This window comes from Panthera onca, chromosome E1, assembly GCF_046562875.1.
Source record: "Panthera onca isolate mPanOnc1 chromosome E1, mPanOnc1 haplotype 2, whole genome shotgun sequence".
Classification (NCBI taxonomy): Eukaryota; Metazoa; Chordata; class Mammalia; order Carnivora; family Felidae; genus Panthera; species Panthera onca.
This window is the reverse complement of record NC_138352.1, coordinates 55,078,432-55,094,312: the sequence shown is the minus strand read 5'-3', so window position 1 is coordinate 55,094,312 and position 15,881 is coordinate 55,078,432. Positions and strand designations below refer to the sequence as shown.

The window sequence follows — 15,881 nt, the reverse complement described above, 5'->3', positions numbered from 1 at the left end:
TGCAGATGTTCCAGAGCTTGAGCAGGGCTTGGTGGATTCCCCTGGCACCAGAGTGAAGAATTTCCATTTGAGCACGGTGCCATGGAGAACATTTTCTAGTTCATCCACATACCCCCATCCCTTCCCTAGGGAAGCACTTGGCACCTTCCAGCCCAGCTGAGCTGCACAGTGTCCTCTCCCGGGACGCTGGTCAGCTGGTTTTCGATCTCTCCTAGCTGCTGGCAGGACCCTCCTTTCTGCCCTTTAGTGATCACACAGGAGGTATTGGCTAAATGTGCTGAAGTCCACCTTCAGCCCAGCTTCTCCTTGCCAAGTTTAGGCCCCTCCACAAAGAAAAAGGATTGTCTGTGAATGAGTGAAACTCTCCCCAGAAGACGTTGTTGTGAATTCCCTGAACTCTCAGCAATTTCATGGCCGCCTAGAGTCAAGGGGATCTTAGAGCTCATTTGAGGTCATACAGTTCATCTAGCTCCCTATATACACACATCTGGGCAGATGTGACCTTGGTCCTGGGGAGCTGGGTCAGGAGGAGAGTGGAGACGCCAGACACCTTCCCTTCCTTTTGGAGGAGTAGTTGGGGAAGAAGGGTCTGACTCCTGATCCCACAGGTGCCAGGTGACAAGGAGGGCACCTGCCCGGTGGTCCGGATCACCGCAGCCCTGGGATGTTAGCCCCCTCTGCCCCGTCATCGGAGAGCTGCTACTGAACAGGAGAGAGTGAAGAGGAGGGCTTCTCCGTCAATCCCATCACACTTCTTACCTTCTGGTCCCCCCGCAGGTGCTCCAGTGGTTTTGACCGCTACCGCCAGGAGTGGCTGGCCTACGGCTGTGCCCAGGAGGTGAGAGGCTTAAGTGAGCCAGGTTGTGGGGAGGGGCAGGGCTGCCAGCAGACCCGTCCCCCCTGTAGCTCTTTGCAAGCCGTCTTGGTTTCTTGGCAAAGAAATTCTCCCTTCCATCTGGGACTTGTCTCTCAGACTGCTCTGAGCCAGTTAGATCAGACTCGGGAGATTTTAGAGGGTTCTGCGGATCCCTGAAAAAAGCCCTTCTGGAAACTTGGCCTTGAGTGGGCGGCTCTCCGGGAGCTGTTTTGGTGCTTGCAGAGGGTGTGCTGGGCATGGTGTTGGCCACAGCTGGATCCTCTGGGAGGCTGGTGACATTCTCGGAGCAGCTGCCCTGCCTCCAGCCCTCAGGCTCTTCAGGGAGTGAAAAGGAGTGTTCTGGGAGTGAGGAGGGGATTTCCTATTTGGAATCCCATACAGGTTCCTTCTCACTGCTCAAGTTTTCCGGAACGCACAACGGCTTTGATTCTGGGCGGGGAGCATCCTGTTCTTACACCTTCCACCCACACAGACAGATCCATTCATCCGTGCATCCTTTTCCTCTTCCTTCCTCTCTCCATCCCGTCCTGCAGTATGAGCACACTGTGTGCGCCCAGCCCTTCCCTGCAAGTGCCTACACCTGCTCGGATTGAATCCCAGCAGCTCCAGGGGCTGGGGGCCGGTGCCCCCTACTGCTCAGAACAAAAAACTGAGGCATAGAGAGATATAATGATTTGATCTGCCTCTCACAACCGGTGGGATAGTGAAAATGCAAGGTCCCACATTTAAAAAAGAATTTTTTTTAAATGTTCATTTAGTTTTGAGAGAGACAGAGTGCGAGTGGGGAGGGGCAGAGAGAGAGAGAGAGAGGGAGAAAGAGACAGAATCCGAAGCAGGCTCCAACCCACGGACTGCGAGATCATGACCTGAGCCGAAGTCGGACGCTCAACCGACTGAGCCACCCAGGCACCCCAACAAGGCCCCACATTTAAACATTAAACCCCCCCAGGGGCGCCTGGGCGGCTCAGTCGGTTGAGCGTCCGACTTCAGCTCAGGTCACGATCTTGCGGTCGGTGAGTTCGAGCCCCGCCTCGGGCTCTGTGCTGACAGCTCGGAGCCTGGAGCCTGCTTCGGATTCCGTGTCTCCCTCTCTCTCTGCCCCTCCCCCACTCACACTCTGTCTCTCTCTGTCTCAGAAATAAATAAACGTTAAAAAAATTTTTTTAAATAAACATAAACCCCCAGACCCCACGGCTGTGTGCTCACCACCACCTATTTATTAGTAAGCCTGGATGAGCTTTCTAAGGCCTTAAAAAAAAATCTTGTCTAGCAGCCCACTTCTGACACTGGCTGTGCTGAATGTACAGATTTGCTTTATTTGTTTAAGACTGGCATCTCAGCTCCTTCCTTGAGGAAGGATTCGAAGCAGCGGACAGATAAATTGCCCTGGGAGATAAGACGTTTTCAGGATAAAGTGGGAGGCTTAAATGCACTCAGGGCTCAGCTTTGGTTAGTTTACCATGCTTGAACCAAGCACGGGAGTCTTAAGTTTTCTGGCCGCTGAGGGGTGAAGGGGCCCCCTCCGTCCTCCCGTTCGAGGGCTCTTTTCTGCGTAGCACACTGGCCGGTGAGGTCCAGGGTGGCGCTGGGTCTTTCTTGCAGGCGGAGGGCAGGACGTGTGAGGACTTCCAGGACGAGGGCCACTCCTCGTCCTCCCCCAACGGCTCCTTCAGCCCCTTTGACGGGGACCTCACCACCACCTCCTCCTCCCTCTTCATCGATAGCCTCACCACCGAAGGTAAGGCCTGAGCCCCAGCGGCGAAAGAAGCCATGGGAAAGGGCTACCGCCCTGGGACATCACAACTATTCCTGCCAGGGATTAGCTCAGGGAATAGGAATCGCCCTGACTTTCACAGATGAGGGACCTAAGTCTCAGAGAGCTGGGCTCGCGTGCTGGGCAGAGGCAGAGCCAGGTTTCAAACAAGTGGACTCCGTGCCCGGACTCCAACTGCTGTGCTGGCCCACATCGGGACTGTGGGATGGAAGTCACTGCGGCGAGGGGAAAATTACCGTCCCGGCTCAGGGCCCGGTATTTTATATATAGTCCACCTCAGTTCATCTCAGTAGCACTCCTCACAGAAAGCGTGAGGTCTTCTCAGCCCCGCAGCAGGTGTGAACTCAGTCCACACACTCAGACGTGAGAGAAAGATTGCCTCATTTTTCTACCGTGGTGTTTCTGGCTCTGAACCCTTGCTCGGGGGGAGTGGTGGACCTCCGCTGTTCTGGGGCTTGGCTTCCTGCTCCTGTGACCTTGTGTGGACAGAGGGTCAGAGTGGGGGCAGCTGTGTCCCAGAGGATGGCTGGCGATCCGCACCTGCCTCTTCAGGATCTGGCTGTCCCCGGGGACTTCCGCCATCCTAAGGCCTGAGGGTCTTGCAACCTGCCAGAGGTACCACACAGCATCCGGAGAAGCCTTGTGCAAGCCCCTCCGGGATCCTTTGGCTCCCACTGAAAAATTCCCGTCCCATCTTTTTTCGGTACATCACATCTAGGTTTTAGCCCTTTTTCCTTAGGCTCAGAATGAAAGATGTGGGCTCTTACCACCTCTACGGAGCCACATAAAGGGACAAATGGAAAAGAGGAAAGGAGAAAAGAAAAAGCCAAATGTTTGAAAGCATTATTCAGCCACAGTCCCATTTTGTGTGTGTGGAAAAGGGCCCGTAGGGGCAAAGTCGGTTACTCGGGGTTACGTGAAAGGTAAGTGGCAGGATGGTCTTTCCCTGGTGCCCCCTGCCTTTGTAACTGCAGCCTAGAGAACTGGAGAGCCAGATCCCATGGATCCGGCCAGAGGGAATCCTAGAGGAAAGGGAAGAAATGAAGGTGATCTAACATTTTGAGGGGCCTAACCATGTGCCAGGTAGGGTGCTAACGCTGTGCAGACATTAATACTCACTTGGTCCTCCTAACAATCCTGCACGTTAATGATGTCAGATCCCCATGTTATAGAAGAAACACGAAGGTTCAGGGAGGTCAGTGACTTGCCCAGGGTCACACGACCAGGAAGAGGTGGTCAGGTCTCATTCAGCTCAAAAGCAGCAATCTTGTCCCTCGACTGCTTTCCTTGGTGCTGGAAAAGAATTTTTTAAAGGTCTTTGTGGATTCGGGGGACTGGAGAAATACAGCAAAGGGTGAACAAGCAAGGCAGATCGGGTAGCTTCCATTAATCTAAAATTGTCCGGAGGGAGCTGGGTAAGGCTGGGTATTGAGAGCAACTCCTGGCTGCTAAGGGGGAGACAGGGGTTAAGTGTATTCAGTGAAAAAAGAAAAGGAAGAGATGGGTTGTCCTCAGGAGTTTGTAATTCAGTCCAGGAGTTGGAGTCTATCTTGGGGTACAAGGAGATGTGAACGAAGGGGATACAGCCAAAGGGACTCGCCTGGGCAGCACAGAGCCAGAGAGCAGAGGAGTTAGTGGGAGCAGGATGCTGGAGGGTGCGTGGACCCCTCTGGCACCAGCCAGGCACAGGAGCAGAGAGGGCCGGGGGGGGGTGGGGGGCAGGAGGTATAGGGCTGGATTTTAAGAGTTTTCGTTTGCAATCGAACGGTACCCACTGAAGTGAACCAGAATGACCTCTGAGTAGCAAGCAGCTGCCACAAAGCCCATGCATTTTATTACAAGCAGAGCCAGGCCCTCCCCCAGAATAACTGTGTATAATCTAAAGGCTCATCTCATGAGCAGCTGAACGAAACACCCCAATATAGCAGCAAGAAGTGACAACTCACTCAGAGAAATGACCACTCATTCAATACATATCACACACACTTCTTCACTTTGTGAGTCTTCACGGGACTCTACCGCAATCCACTAATTGGGGAGCCAGTTTGCTTTCCGTGGACCCCCAACAAGATGGCAGCCGGGAACCAGCCCTTGGTGAGTGAGAGAAAAGCTGTTGTGGGCACAGGGTGGCCACCTTCAGTCACTATGGGAGGGACGGGCTGTAGGTAGCACTAGGTCTTTTTTGTCTGCCAGTGGTAGATGTGGACTGGGCTATAGTGGATTTTCAATGGTTTAGATTAGAAACAAACTGATTTGAATCAGGTTAATTTTCCCAATGATGTTTAGGGTGATGTTGGTTGGTTCGACTAGCCAATTCATTGTTTTCCACTTGCAGTAACAAAATAGACTCAGTGTTGTTTTCAAATCCCTTGTTGGGGTGCCTGGGTGGCTCAGTCAGTTAGGTCTCTGACTTTGGCTCAGGTCATGATCTTATGGTTTTGTGTTCGAGCCCCAGATCGGGCTTCATGCTGACAAAGTGGACCCTGCTTGGGATTCTCTCTCTCTCCCTCTCTCTCTGCCCCTCCCCCCACTCATGCTTATTCTCTCTCAAAATAAAAAAATGAACTATAAAAGATATTTTTTAAAATCCCTTGTTTATTGAAATCTCTGAAGAAAACATCTATTAATAGGTCTACAATTTTCTATTTGTTTTGTTTTACTTTCACTTTTTAGGGGTGCTTTGTAAATTTAATTTTTATAATTATCTCATAATTAAATGATGATTTACATGGATCCAAAGTCAAATCTAGAAAATCAGGTATATTCAAATAATTTTACTTTCTAGTTTTCTCCCCTCAACCCAGTCCTCTTTTCCCTATAGGGGGAAAATTTTTTTTAATGATCTATAGTTTATTCCCCCATTATCCAATGTGCTTTTTTTTTTTTTTTTTTGAGTTCTACTGGGCTTGTACTGGTATAAATTAGCAAAACGCAAGATTTTATCAACCATCTCTTCTGAACCTTATAAACTCATCAGAGACTCTGGTCCATACATGTGTATATATAATAGCACCTCCCAACGAAAACAGAGACTCTTTGGAACATTTGCCAATTAACAGAAAGCCAATTCTCCCCTCTCCCCAAATGCTTGCAAAATTTGGAGCCCCCACTGTTCACTTCTCAGTGGAACTGGCCCTGTGGCTAGGGATGTTGGAATTCTATCCCATGTTTATTGAACAAAAAATATATTTCTTCATGTTTTAGCTTCGTTTCAAAAAAGGAAAAGATTGACTTTGTTTTCTCCAGGTACCCCTCTCCCACCACCATTGGATAAAATGTAGTAGCCTGTATCTTAATACCCCAACCCTACCCACTCCCTTGTCCTCCCTGGTATCAGTATCGTCTACTGGAGAATTTAGACTCACTTCTGCTGGAAGCCGTCCACTGTGGAGGGGCAGAGTCTAGTTGCCAGGCCAGCTCCCTCTGACCTCATCAGCTGTTATAACCTTGGACACTTAACTCTTCCCCCCAAAGATGAGTTTTCAGACCGGAGTGATTTTCTTTGGGAGTTTTTGTTTTTGTTTTTGTTTTTGTTTTTGTTTTTTTAAACTATCTTTCAGGATATAAAGTAGAATTACAAGCTCACCAAAGTCCTGTTAACTTCATCAAAAACTTGTCTGACTTCAGCTCCCATGAGGCCGAAAATTTTGCTTGACAAAGGGATTTCGCCAGAAAATGATTCCACAACAAGAATTTTTAAGATCAATGTGATTTTTTTGAGACTTCAAGATTTATTGGAAATGCATAGCACAGCAGGAAGCCACATCCAGGCACTGGGAGTGTAAATATGCTGCATGTTGAGGGATTTGCAGTCCAGGGAAAAAACTGGGACCTGAGATGTAGAAACAGATACCAAAATGCAATAAGACACAGAGGAGGACACACCCACCTGTCCTCTGGAAGTGACAGGGCCAGGACTGGGGTGAGGCAAATGAGGCTCTCCACTCAGGTATAAAATTCAAGGAGTCACCAAAAAAGAAAGCAATAATCAATATAAATAATATTTTAATGCAATATTTATAAAAACAAAAATAGGGGAGTTTGGGTGGCTCAGTCGGTTAAGCGTCCAACTTTGGCTCAGGTCATGATCTCACGGTTCATGAATTCGAGCCCCGCGTCGGGCTCTGTGCTGACAGCTCGGATCCTGGAGCCTGCTTCAGATTCTGTGTCTCCTTCTCTCTCTGCCCCTCCCCCATTCACACTCTGTCTCTCTTTTTCTCTCTCAAAAATAAAAAAACATTAAATAAATATTTTTAATAAAAATTTAAAAATTAAAAAACAACAACAAAATTGCTGCCAAAAATTCCACAATGAACAACACATCAAAACTTCAAAAAAAGACAGAATGGGACCCTGCTTCACTGTGTGAGCTAATCCCAGGCCTACAGAGGGCATTTCAGGGGTGGGACTTTTCAAAGAGGAATAGTGAAGGGGAGGAAGTGTATTCCCTGCAGGAGGAACAGTTTATGCAGTGACACAGAGGTCTGAGAGGTCTCCAAGGTCTCGGGAGTCTTGGGCGGCTTGTTATGGCCACTGCCGTGGTGTTGAGTTGTGGTGAAGGACAAGAGGAAAGAAGAGAGGGGACAGATTGTGAAGAGCCTTGAACATCTGTGAGCAAAGGGGAGTCAGTAAAAACTTTTATTTTATTTTATTTTATTTTATTTTATGTTTTTAAGTTTATTTATTTTCAGAAAGAGACAGAGTGAGAACAGAGGAGGAGCAGAGAGAGAGGGAGAGAGAGAATCCCAAGCAGGCTCCGCACTGTCAGCACAGAGCCTGATGCAGGGCTCGAACTCACCAACCTCAAGATCATGACCTGAGCCAAAATTAAGAGTCAGATGCTTCACCCACAGAGCCCCCCAGAAGCCCCCCACCCGTAAAAGTCCTTAAAATGACATGGGCAATGGAGGTGCAGGAGGGAAAGAGGAATGAAATGTACCTTATAGGCGACACACTCCGGGTTGTTCAATTTGTTTCACGTTTCGGTGCTTCAAGCAGTAACCCTCTGTCCTCTAGAGCATTCTCCTGACATGGAACTCTTGCTTGCCTTTCCCCAGAGAATCTTTGGGGAAGAATGGTCAACCATTGGAACTTATGTAGGAAACCACAGGACACACACCTGGCGCTGTAGAAAGGGTGTTGGCATGATATCTGTCCTTCAAGTTGTGCGTGGGGAGGGGGTGGTCTTCCAGCGGATCTGAACTGGTGACACACCCTTTCCTCAGCTTCCCGGGTGCCCGTAGGGGAAGGAGAACTGGAAAAGTCCTCACCCAGGCTTTGCAGGCAGCCATCCCCCACCCCCAGCCTTATCTCTTACCCTCTCCACCCTCCAGCGGCACTGCACTGCCTTTTATTTCTCTGACTCTGGGCCTTTGCTCGTGCTTTTTCCTCTGCCTGGAACCCTTTTTCCCCGGCCCCACATCTCACCCCTCCATCTTGACACCCTTTGTCTGGATGAGGCCCCCAGTCAGAGCTCCATTTTGCTGGGTTTTAATTGTCACTCCATCTCTCCTGCTTGTTAACTCCCTGAGGGCAGAGACCGTGTCTACCCCCAGTACCCTCTCCCAGTGCTCAACTCAGTAGTAGGCGTCCAGTAAATCCTGCTTGGATGAATGAACACAAGACTAGGAAAAGTTGGTTTGTTTGCGGACTTCTGTCATTACACTGCTGTGTGACTTTAAGCAAGTCACCTCCCCGCTCTGTGCTTCAGTTTCTCTGCCTCTAAAATGAAGGCGGAGGGGCGCCTGGCTGGCTGAGTCAGTAGAGCATGCGACTCATCTCAGGGTTGTGGGTTTGAGCCCCACCTTGGGTGCAGAGATGACTTAAAAATAAAATTAAAAAAAAAATTAAATTGAAGGTGGGACTAAACCTCCTTAAAGTCCCATCTGGACCTAAATGATTCCACTAATCTTATGCCTTCTCTCCTCTTTAAAGACGACACCAAGTTGAATCCCTATGCAGGAGGAGATGGTGAGTACTGAGCTGCCTGCCCTGCCCCTTGGACCACCCCTTACCCCCACTACCCCCCAGAAGAGGGTGCATCAGTCACCTGGCCTCTTTGCTTCCGTTCTGAGGTGGGGAGGAGGGGAGCAACGGCAGCCTGAGCTTCCCAGACCTCCTGCTGGGCTCCTGGGCAGGGGCCCACTAGATGGAAGGAATGTGTCTAGACACTTGTCATCAGCCAGGAACCTCCTGTAGATCTGTCTTGAATCCTCACTGTCCTGAAAGCAGCGAGAGGAGAGAAAGGCTGAGCTAGAGCAGGCACGGTAGCGCGGGGCCCCTCACCATTGGCCTCTTGTCCCCACCGGCCTCATGGTCCATGAGGGGTGGAGAGTAGCTTTTCCCACATCAGGTTTCCTTTGATTCCCAGCCTGGGTTGGCAGAGAGTACACAAAAGTTGTCCACCCCAATTTTTGTAGGCGCCGGAAGTTGGGGTCCTTTGCTCCCAAGATTACCTGGGAGGATAATCTCTCCGGTGATGTGATGTGGCCCACCTCCCCTGCCCTTTGCCCAGAGCCAGCTCTGGCCCTTGCTGCAACCACTGCACGGGGGAGATGAAAATACCTTCCAGCTCTAGGGACTGGGAGATTGTTGTCCTGGGTTCCCGCAGGAGAGGAGAGGCTGTTAAAGCAGCATGGTTTGATCCAGTCTCCCACCAGAGGTGAAGCCATTACTGCTCTGCGGGCAGCTGGTTTGAGTGTGTGTTGTGTGTCTGGGGCGGGGGCTGGGCCACATTCCCCTTGCTCTGCACCACACGCTCATCAGCCCCAAACCCTGACCATCAGATCACCAGGGTCACTTTGGGCTGCGGGCTGACTGCCAGGTCAGGGGAAGCTAGCTTGGGGTGTGTCACCTCAACTGTCCCACCTGTTGGCAGATAGTGGCACTAACCATGCATCGGAGTGCCCCGGGGACAATTTCCCTACTTGGGTTTCCTCTGCTTACGGAGAAGAGGGGTTGGGGAGGGCGAGGATTGGAATGTATGCAACATCCCATTAAAAATCCCCACCTCCTGTTGATTCTCATTCCACCCACTAGCTCTGTGAAAAGGATTTGAGGGGCGCCTGGGTGGCTTAGACAGTTAAGCATCCAACCCTTGATCTCAGGTCTTGATCTCAGGGTCGTGAATTCGAGCCCTGTGTTGGACTCCACAATGGGCATGGAGCCTACTTTAAAAAAGAAAAATGATTTCTTTTGCTTATGTGCTCATCTGTCTTTTTCTACTTCGTTCTCTCCACATCCCTTTAGGGTAGGGAGCAGAAACAAATAGCCACCGCAGGCAATAAGGGAACATGGGCTTCTTAGTGGTCGGCGTGACTGTGTCCTTGAGCAAATCACTTTACTTCTCTGTATTTCCATTATCCCAGCCGTACAAGAAAGGGGTTGGACTAGATGACATTCCAGGTTGATAGTCTACGGCAATACTCAGTCTCCTCCTTGGGATGTATCTCAAATGCTCAGGGTGTTCTCAGAGATTGCCTCCTGGTATATGAGCCTTCAGAGGACCTGATTCATTCTTTTATTGAGCTCCTACCATGAGGCCCGCCATTTTTCCTAAGAGCTAAGGACACAGAGATGAATAAGACACTGTCCTTGCCCTCCAGGAGGCCACAGTCTGGTAGTGGACAGTGACAAGTGAAAATATGGTCATTTTGTTATCATAATGGCTAACACTGAGGTCATCCAAGACACCAGCCCTGGTCCTCAGCAGTTGACGTGAATTGTCTAGTTTTGACCCTTACAAAAACTCTATTAGGTAGTCATTATTATCCTTCATCGACAGAAGTGATAAGTGAGACACAGAGAGGTTATATAATTTGCCCAAAGTCACGCAGCTAGTAAGTTAGCACACCCTGGATTTGAACATGCCGCCATACTCCAGATCCGAAACTCCTCACCATCTCATACCCTTTGAGGATTCCTTAAAGGCACTTGTGGCGCGAGTATTGGAAAAAACTTCTCTTGCGATCCGTTTTAGGAATTTGGGCAACTTTTAAGTGGTTTTGGAAAACCACCTGAACCATGCCAAGGGCAACATAAATGCCATGCTCATGACACCACCCACTCCTTCCCCACCTTTTTACATATTTCATAAGCAGACCCTGAGGTTCTTCTAGATTTCATCTCTGAGATTTTGTCAGAACCTGGGGCTTCATGGCCCCACCTTCCCTGCTCCCCTGTGGCCACTCCCTACCCTAAATGGTCTCTCCACAGGCCTTCAGAACAACCTGTCCCCCAAGACAAAGGGCCCCCCCGTGCACCTGGGCACCATCGTGGGCATCGTGCTGGCCGTCCTCCTGGTAGCAGCCATCATCCTGGCTGGGATTTACATCAACGGCCACCCCACCTCCAACGCTGCGCTTTTCTTCATCGAGGTCAGTGTTGAATTTGGCCACAGCTCTGCTGTCTGTCTGCCTCTGCATCAGCATTTCCCCAGCCACTGGGTACCTGCCTCTCCCCACCTCACGCCTCACACCCACATGTCCGACTCCTCTTCCAATCTGAGGAGACTTCATTGACTCCATCCTGCACACTGTGCACTGGCTGGTGCCCCTTTAGTCCCTAACCCCGAGGGCTCCCCCGGGAGTGCGGCACCCCTCCTGTCCTGTTGAACAGCCCGTCTGCCTTTGCTCCCCCATTTCTGAAATCAGAAGAGCCTCCAGAGGAAAGAAAGAGAAATCACTAGGGATTGCGCAGCCCCTCCTTAATGATTTGTGGTCTCTCACCCCCATATTCCAGGCCTGGTGTTTATTCAAAGCCATAATGGAACCGGGATCTCTGCCTCTTTGCCTGCTCTGGGGGTTTTTAGGTTAGAATTGACAAGGCATGATAATCCTAAGAGTTGCTCTCTCTGGGAGCTTTCGTTGAGGATGCTATGGTTTGGAATGTCTCAGAATTCAGAAGAAGCAGCTCAAAGTGCAGCGGGGGAAGTAAAAGCCAGCCCTCTTCTCTCTGGGCCACGGGGGCTCAGCAGCTCCCTCCCCTGTCCTCCGCTCTCAGTCCCTCCCAGCTCTGCCTCTGGTCCATTAGTGCTGCCTCTGTGCCCACAGTCTTCCCCACAAAGGTCACAGGCCCATTGACCTCATCAATCAGAGGCGCAGGTGGGTGCTTGCGAGGGGCTTTCCTCTTTGTTTAGAAGCCCCTGTTTCTTGTAAGCCCTAACCAGTCTTAAGTATCACCCAGCCCCAGGGATGTTGACAGAGTAGGTCTGAAGTAGGTCCAGGAATCTGCATGTTTACAAACTCCCCAGCTGACTCTGCTGCAGGACCTGTCCTGCCGTGGCTTCTTCAGAACCTCCCAGATCATTCCATCTCTCACCTACTGCCTCACTTTTCAGTCTCAGGGCTCCATGCGGTACGTTGCTCAGGCTCTTACAGTCCTGCAGTCAATGCCGCGAGCGGCGAAATGACCTCCTCTCAAACTCCTCGGGCTCCCAGGAAGGTTCCCAGCTGTTGATGGATCACAGTGGGGAGGCTTCTGGGGAGGAGGGCCCTGAACTCCACCTGGCTCACAGTAGGCCCCCAGCACCCTTGTAAAGAGAGTCTCGGTGCTCAGCACTGTCCTTGGGGGTGTGGAGGAGTCCCAGGTGGGTGAGGCCGTGCCCGCTGACTCTGCGTCTGTGCCCCCGACAGCGGAGACCTCACCACTGGCCAGCTGTGAAATTCCGCAACCACCCCAACCACGCCACCTACACGGAGGTCGAGCCCTCGGGCCACGAGAAGGAGGGCTTCGTGGAGGCTGAACAGTGCTGAGAGCACCCGGTCTCCCCTTGGAAGGACAGAAAAGAAGACCCCGGGACCCCAGAAAAGACCAGTCAAAAGCAAAGCGGAGAAGTGACTTTCCTTGGCTTCCTCTGAACATGTCCTGGCTGGGAAGATGAAGATGAGACCATGGCTTGTGTCGCCAGAGCCACAGTTTGGCCATCACACCCCATATCCTGAAGCAGGGGGCAGAAAAGCAACCACGTGAGGTTTTTAAGGGATGACAACCCGATTTCATCCTGTTTTGATGTAAGGGGTCTCTGTCCCCTTCTCGGTCTCTCAGTGGTCTCCTCGGTGGTACTGCCCCAGAGGCCCCTCCCACCTGGAGATGGCCAGACACCCTGCTCCGGTCGCCTAACGCCCCTCCGTGTGACACAGAGGCCAAAACTCTAGATTGGGGCGGCCCCATTCCAGGGTCCATAGACTCCAGAGCTGGTCCTCATGGCTATGGATTCAGTGTATTTTCCCCAGCCTCTGTGGTTCTGGAAGTCTGAAGAAGTTCTATCCATCTGTTAAGCACAGGATGGCTTTGTATGGCAGGTTGTCATCAGAGGAAAGCCAAATGGGAGGAGACAAAACAACTGGGGGGGAAAGTTGCATTTACCCTCTCTCGACTGACTTATCCTTTCTGCTGGCAACCAGTCCTTCCGCAACGAACGTGCGTGCAGCCCACATCATGGCCTTTACCGCAACTGCGGCCCAGCCTTGGCCTGGCGAGCCGTGCTGTGTGTGGCCGCATCCGCGGTGTGGGGCTCTTGATTCCAATGGCACGTCCGGCGGCCATTGAATTCACTGGCCTGGCCTGTCAGTGTCAGCAGGTACCTTCAAAGGCAGGGCCTGCCAGACTAATTCTTTTCCTCCTCTGAGCTGAATGTTTCTAGCCATTAAAAAGAGAAGAAACAGGGTGGCAGGAGGGCTTCTGGAGACCTACTCGGCAGGGAACTTCAGTTGGATTCTGTTGAGGAGCAAAGCGGCCGGAATGGATGGGCCAGAGGAAGCCGGCACGGGCAGGAAGGACTTTCCACGCGACCTTGACCTGGAAAGTGGCTTCCATCTTTTTCCAGCTCCGGTGGAAGCTTTTGGAGCAAAGAGCTAGGCTCGCAAACTTCACCTGGTTTTAAGGGAATTCTGTCCCAGGGATGAATTGTGGCTGCTTCCTGAAGAGCCTTTACACTTAAAATCCATAGCTCAACCTCATTCAAAGTAAAGAACAGCAGCAGCAAATAAATGCTAAATCAACCTCTACTTAGTCACGCCCTTTTATGCGTATTGCCGTGTGTCACCCGGGACACTGCAGAAGAAAGAAGTTAAAGTACAAGGCCTCCTGAGGTGGGGGTAGGGAGTCTGCCAATAACCAGACACATGGGAACACTTGACCCAATGTTTTCCAGATGCTTCGTGATTTATCCTCAGTGAGGCCACTATTGACAGCCACGTGGGGAAAATGCTGGATATATATATATATATATAATATATATTATATTTATAATATATGCATATAATATATAATCATAATATATAATATATAATAATATATATTATATATGCATATAAATATTTTCCCATAAACCAGACAAGGAAGAGCTATGGAGAGGGTCAGAATCTGAGAAAGAAAAAAAGTGCACTCAAGAGAATAGGGGTCCTTTCCAAGCTGCTGAAGGACAGAAAGGTCTATAACTGAGCTTTCTTAATGAGAGAAGAGCAGCCAGGCCAGCCCAGGCGCTAAAATGAGCTGGGCTCCCAGCACTCCCGGCTGGCAGGAGGGTGATTTTTGCCCTTGCCTGTCTAGCAAAACATCTATGACCTTTACGTGTCTAAAAAAGCCAGTGGGGCAGTTTCTGTTGTGGCCCAATGCAGGGCACAGCACCATTCGCCCCCCTCCCAAACTCCAGCAAGCTTCTTCCCAAGTGGCAGCTCTGCCCACTGTTCAGGATTCCTGAAGGGAAAGAACATGGAGAATGAAGAAAGGCATGGGGATTCGGTGAGGCCTGTGCCGTAGCCCCCGCAGGTGGAGAAAACTCGGGATGCCTCTACCAGGTCAGAGCAAGCCCGGCTGACCCCTGTGTTGACAGTGGTGACGGCAGTGGAGCCGTTTGGCAGCAGGTGGCCTTGTTTGTTTACAGCAAAAAGAGCTAAAAATGTGTCACTAGGAGAGGCCCCTGGACATGAAGAGTCTTTAGATTTCTCGAGCCAAAACACATAACCAATGCTCCTGAGTTATAGAGGCAGGCATCTCACAGAGTTAACGCCAGTTCCCGGCTACCCTTAGGATCTGTGACAAGATAAGCATTTCTTAGACTCGGGAGTTTTACGCCAAGGTTTAGAGCAGGTTAGCGGGGGTGCTCGAGAGAACCTCACTTGGAGAATGAGTGGCCAGAAGGAGACACAGGGGTCTGGTGGTCAACCCTCCACGTGTGGGTGACAGTCCAGCAAGGCCAGTAGCACCTCACATAAGTGCGCGATCAACCACAGAGGGCTTGCAGACTTCCAGGACCTTCTGTCCCACAGGCAGATAGTCTCCTAGGAAAGCAGGTCATTGGCAGGTACCTTTCCCACGTGGTGCCTTTGGGTGTCCTCACCATGATCTCACTGCGGGGCGGGAGGGCAGGATCCGTGGAAGTTCACCGCGGCGACAGGAAGCTCCAACTCTGTGAAACAGGGCTCTGGGAAGCTGTGTCGTATCCAGAAATCGGAAGTTTTCAGGGAAGCTCTGTTTTATACCAGAACTCTTTTTTTTTTTTTTTTTTTAACGTTTATTTATTTTTGAGACAGAGAGAGACAGAGCATGAACAGGGGAGGGTCAGAGAGAGGGAGACACAGAATCCGAAACAGGCTCCAGGCTCCGAGCTGTCAGCACAGAGCCCGACGCAGGGCTCGAACTCACAAACCGTGAGATCATGACCTGAGCCGAAGTCGGCCGCTTAACTGACTGAGCCACCCAGGCACCCCTATACCAGAACTCTTAAGAGAGCCCGTGTGAGGGGAGAAGAGGAATGCAGAGGCCGGGTGTGAGAGGGGCCCTGGGTCAGGCTAACAGCACCAACCATACTCCTTCACTCTGCTGCCTCCAGATGTGCGGGCTTGTCCGGGAAGGTCCTGGGGTTTCGGATTCTAGAACATATGAGCTGAGCCATCAACCCCAGCACCAGGAATGCCCCAGGTATTGCAGACGAGGTTTCCAAACTCGAATGACTGGCCATCTCCCCCCCACCAGAATCAAGTGCCACCCGCTCATGCCAACAGGCCTGCGGTGACACTAGAGGCCACTTTTTCATGTCTCAGCCTGCAGCCTGAGGTTGAGAATGTTCTTTTGTCACCATCAGAGGTCCTCTATGGACCACTAGAAGTTTTTCAATTTGTGTGTCTTAGCAGGGCTCCCCTGTGTGTGTATATATTTAGGCATGCATACACATATGTGCATACACATGTACATTTTGTTGCTGAAAACATTGGATGGAGCTGTAGCTGT

The 15,881-nt window shown here is 50.8% G+C and overlaps 1 protein-coding gene across 2 annotated transcripts in view; it reads left to right on the top strand.

Moving 5' to 3' along the window:
* The window catches only part of PLXDC1 (plexin domain containing 1), a 63,413-nt gene extending 49,756 nt beyond the window's left edge, over positions 1-13,657 (top strand). Inside the window, exons 10-14 of one of the 2 annotated variants that reach the window (XM_078437203.2) lie at positions 778-838; positions 2,480-2,615; positions 8,586-8,621; positions 10,866-11,026; positions 12,284-13,657. In XM_078437203.2, the coding sequence (XP_078293329.1) occupies positions 778-838; positions 2,480-2,615; positions 8,586-8,621; positions 10,866-11,026; positions 12,284-12,403 (514 nt within the window). In that variant the 3' untranslated portion in view covers positions 12,404-13,657. The remainder of the gene's footprint in view (positions 1-777; positions 839-2,479; positions 2,616-8,585; positions 8,622-10,865; positions 11,027-12,283) is intronic. The other variant, XM_081791264.1, reaches the window with a different exon arrangement.
* Positions 13,658-15,881: the final 2,224 nt, after the last annotated feature.